Source organism: Triticum urartu, chromosome 3A, assembly GCF_056163025.1.
Source record: "Triticum urartu cultivar PI428250 chromosome 3A, HENAU_Tu73, whole genome shotgun sequence".
Classification (NCBI taxonomy): Eukaryota; Viridiplantae; Streptophyta; class Magnoliopsida; order Poales; family Poaceae; genus Triticum; species Triticum urartu.
The window spans coordinates 678,674,951-678,679,011 of record NC_141875.1 but is presented as its reverse complement, the minus strand read 5'-3'; the positions used below and the strand labels follow the sequence as shown (position 1 = coordinate 678,679,011).

The window sequence follows — 4,061 nt, the reverse complement described above, 5'->3', positions numbered from 1 at the left end:
ATCAAGCTCTCTGCAATTAAAATCATGGTCGGATGAATCCATCGTTTGCCAACAAACGAGTAAAAGAACCAGATCCATCATTTGACTTTGTATCGGTTAGGACGAAGAGTAAAAGGTGACGAACGGCGTGCGCAGAAATGTACGTATACTCGAGGACGATGTGGCCAAGCAAGGAATCTACCACGAAGTTTCCAGGTGCTAGCAGAGCAGAGGTACCCGGACCACATGGTGGACGCTGAGTGATTACCTGCGTTCCATTTGCATTTCACACTCTGCATCTCAAAAAACACGAGGCAGAGGTACCCCCACCCGGCCACCCCCATCTCATCCTGGTTCGTGGTCATCCATCACCTTTCCCATCTCGTCTCGTCTCACACAAGCCAGGCACCCCACCTCTCCGGCTCCTGCTCACAGCCATCACCTTCCCCACTCCACACGAGCTAAGCGGAACAGCAACTGCCACAGATCCACGCCAGGAAGGACTCCATCGGCTTCTCCTCCTCACCTCTCCGCAGCGAGCAGAGCAGAGCAGGGGATGAAGCGCGTAGTGGGGAGCCCGGGGACATGGAGCGGCATGGCGCTGCGGCTGTCGCAGTGCGTCTTTGCCGCCGCCTCCGTCTTCTCCATGGTCTCCGGTTTCGGCTACTCCAACTACAGCGCCTTCTTGTACTCCCTCCCCTCCCTAATTTCATCGCCCCGCAAATGCTATTTCTCTTTCTTCCTTAAAATGCCCTTTGTGTGTTTTCTTGCAAATTCATGGAGCATCACTCAAGTAGCATCGCTCGTGTGTTTTCTTGCAAATTCATTGCGTTCGATCTGGGTTTGGAGGACAAGGCCGGTGTGTGAAGTGAAACCAAGCCGCAAGTGGTTGGAGTCTTTCCAGTGTCTTGGTACTGGCGGTTGAGCATTAGCATTAGCTCAGCTTTAGGTTGGGTGAGTCTTACTCTTTATTTCAAGAGAAATTTTGGAGAATAAAGTAGAGACAAGTTGGTTGGGTGAATTTAGCACAGGCTTGCAAGCTGAGCTCGCCCCAACAGTTTCTACTTTCTAGGCTTAAAACTTACAAGGGAAATCTCACACTTGCCTGAGAAAGGCATCGCATCATTATCAACCCGTATTTAATAGAACTTAGATGAAGCAGATCTAACGCCTTCCAAGCAGGGTGATGCTTTTTTCTCAAGTGAAAAAAACCTGGCGATTACTCTTTTTTCTCAAGAGACTTCATTCGGTGACTTCCTTATTCAAGTTTTAAGACGGTTTTATGTAGTAGATTTTGTTCCATTGCAGAGTTCATGCCTGTTTACAGGACCACAAACTCGACATCGTACAGGTTTATGTTCAATTGTCGATAGTCTGGGGAGTTTACTTGAACTTGAGTGTTCTTTTTCATAAAAAGAGCCGATTGCTCTGTTACCTTCTTTTAATGTTTTCTGTGAATGACTAGAGATACAATTTTTGCCTGAAATGCGAGCTGCAACATTTTAATTTTCCCGTGGTATTGGGAATCAGAATATTGGACATATTTCCTTTTGTGTATGTGTAACGAAGCCATACATTTTTCATTTAACCCACAGTTTTTCCTCCCATGCATTATAATATTTTTTAGAATTGTTAAAAGTTAGGTTTTATAGGTCAACATACATGTCTTGACTGTATGCTGGTGTGTGCCAATTATTTATATTTTTCACATCAAGTTCATGTCATTGAGACTATGAGCTGCATAAAGTCTTCAATTTCTTGACTACTCTTCAGAACTGCTTGGGCAGGAACTCAAGTGTGTTTTGTCAACATCATCTAACGAGTGTATTCTGGTGTCCCTTCATTTCAGCTACATGAATCTAGCGTTGATCCTGCAGATTATGTGGAGTTTGGGCCTTGCTTGTAAGGATATCTTTGCTCTAAGGAATAAAAAGGATCTTCACACCCCGGATAATCTATTGATCATTGTTATGGTTGACTGGGTAAGTCGTTCACTTTGTCTCTTCTATTATCCGTGAGGTACTTCTGAATTAATTGAGCTCAGAGTTTCCGATGAATTGTCCATTTGAGCAATAAATTCTAACAACCAATATGCTTTGCATGACATTTTGGTCAACCAACGGTATAGTTTATCAATGGTTCTTTTTTCCTGTTATTAGAACTAATGGCTGTCATTTCTCATAGCCAAAGTTGTTACATCTCACAAGCACTGTCCAGATACCCTGTGAAATCAATTTTTTTACTTGAGCAGTTCTTGGAATCTTGAGCTAGCAAAGGTCTATCTGAGTGAAAACATCAATTGTGAATGCATTGCAGGTCGTGGCGGTTTTCATGTTCTCAGGAGCCTGTGCCTCCGCGAGCCTGACAATTTTCTTCATGTGGGATGTGCACTTCTGCGAGACATACTCGAAGCTGGCCTGCCGGCAGTTCGCGCTTTCGGTCGTCCTGGCGTTCATCACGTGGTTGCTGCAAGCTGCATCTTCTTTCTCTGGCTTCTGGCTACTGGTTTCGTTCTTCTAGTCATGTGCACATAATCGCAGGAATCAGGAGGGTAAACCGGTTGAAATGTGCTTGGGACACTTGCCAGATTTCAGTTATTGGCACGCATCCTTCATCACTTGTTAGATAGATGGATTGTCTGTTTGATAGTCGCTCAGCTTTATTCTAGGAGTTGATTATGAACGCCTTGTGATGGAACAGTTACTGTTTAGGTGATGTGGGATCATTTATATGAAAGAGTAATATATGATGTGGGTACCTGAATAATGCTCTGTTTGTTGTGCAATGGCATTTTATATCTCTTCAACAAAAAAAAAAGTTGAAGACAATGTCGGGAGGAAGTTCAGTTTAGTCTTTGCCCTGTTCTATAGTTTCAACCTGGTTCATATATATCTATATACCTAATAATAATGGGGCTATTGCTTCTTGTGGTATGTCATGAAAATTGCCTTCAAAGTTGCAAAATATTACCCATCAATGTCACCTATAAGCGATAAAAAATGTTTCACACGGGGGAATCCCCGCCTCAGCCGGCCCATGCAGTAGGGACCTCCTGCGTGCTGGAAGAACACGCAGCGCGCCCATTTGGACCGGCCCATGTCCGGGCAACCTGCTTTTTAAATTTCGTTTTTTATTTTTTATTTTTCTTTTCCGTTTCATTTTTTCTACTTTAATATATTTGGGACTTCAAAGAAGTTCTGATTTTGTTTAAAAAGTGAGAATTTTGAAATAAATCATAAAATGTTTCTAGATTCAAAACATGTTCATGATTTTCAAAAATGTTTCTTATTAAAAAATGTTCAAAATTTTGAAAAACAATGTTCGGAAAATCAAAAAAAGTATTCACAGTTTTTTAATGTATTACAAAATATTAATGACATTGAATAAAATGTCGCCAATTCTAATAATGTTCATGAATGAAAAAATTTCCTCAAAATTCAAAAACTTTTTTTGACTATGAAAATAATTTATTCATTCACAAAATGTTCGCAGATTCAAAAAATGATCTTGAATTTCAAAATTGCTCCACCAATTTTCAAAATAATGTTCGTCCATTCTAGAAATGTTTGCCGATTCAAGAAAATTGTTAAAAAAATATATAATTTTAATTTTTTTTGCAAATAGTATAAAATGTTCATGAATTCAAAACATGTTCTTGATTTTAGAAAACGTTTGAAAAGTTGTATTTTTTTGTAAAAGTTTTCATGAATTTGAAAAATGTTCACAGTTTCAAATATGTTCATGAGTTTGAAAGAATGTTCATGATTTCACGAAATTGAGAGTGATAGAGTATCTCTGTGATGCAGCAAAATGTGATCATGTCTACTGGAGATTATGATTTTATTTTCTTCCGTGGAACCGCACGGACCCTTTTTCTAGTAAATTCAGAAAGAAGAAATATATATTCGTCGGCGAAAAGTTTAGATCGTACTCCCTTGGACATGAAATTTTTATTGCGTGCAGTATAGTGTTTTTTTGTACAAACCCCATTGTACTTTCAAAGCTCTGGAAAAAGGCCCCCGTCTCCTTCCTTCCTCGTCCGCCCGTCGCCCGTGTCACCACAGCCAGCCGTCCCCAGGAGC

At 40.7% G+C, this 4,061-nt stretch overlaps 1 protein-coding gene across 1 annotated transcript; it reads left to right on the top strand.

Annotated features, from left to right (window-relative positions):
• The first annotated feature begins 283 nt into the window (after positions 1-283).
• Positions 284-2,745, top strand: LOC125549183 (CASP-like protein 5B3). Its single transcript, XM_048712652.2, has 3 exons — positions 284-666; positions 1,829-1,961; positions 2,296-2,745. The coding sequence occupies exons 1-3, from the start codon at positions 536-538 to the stop codon at positions 2,497-2,499; spliced, it is 468 nt and encodes a 155-aa protein (XP_048568609.1). The 5' UTR covers positions 284-535; the 3' UTR covers positions 2,500-2,745.
• The last annotated feature ends 1,316 nt before the right edge of the window (positions 2,746-4,061 follow it).

Coding starts and splice junctions, on each gene's coding strand:
- LOC125549183 (XM_048712652.2), top strand. CDS start 536: ATGAAGCGCGTAGTGGGGAGCCCGGGGACATGGAGCGGCATGGCGCTG. Junction 667..1,828: donor TCCAACTACAGCGCCTTCTT/GTACTCCCTCCC, acceptor CCTTCATTTCAG/CTACATGAATCTAGCGTTGA. Junction 1,962..2,295: donor TCATTGTTATGGTTGACTGG/GTAAGTCGTTCA, acceptor AATGCATTGCAG/GTCGTGGCGGTTTTCATGTT.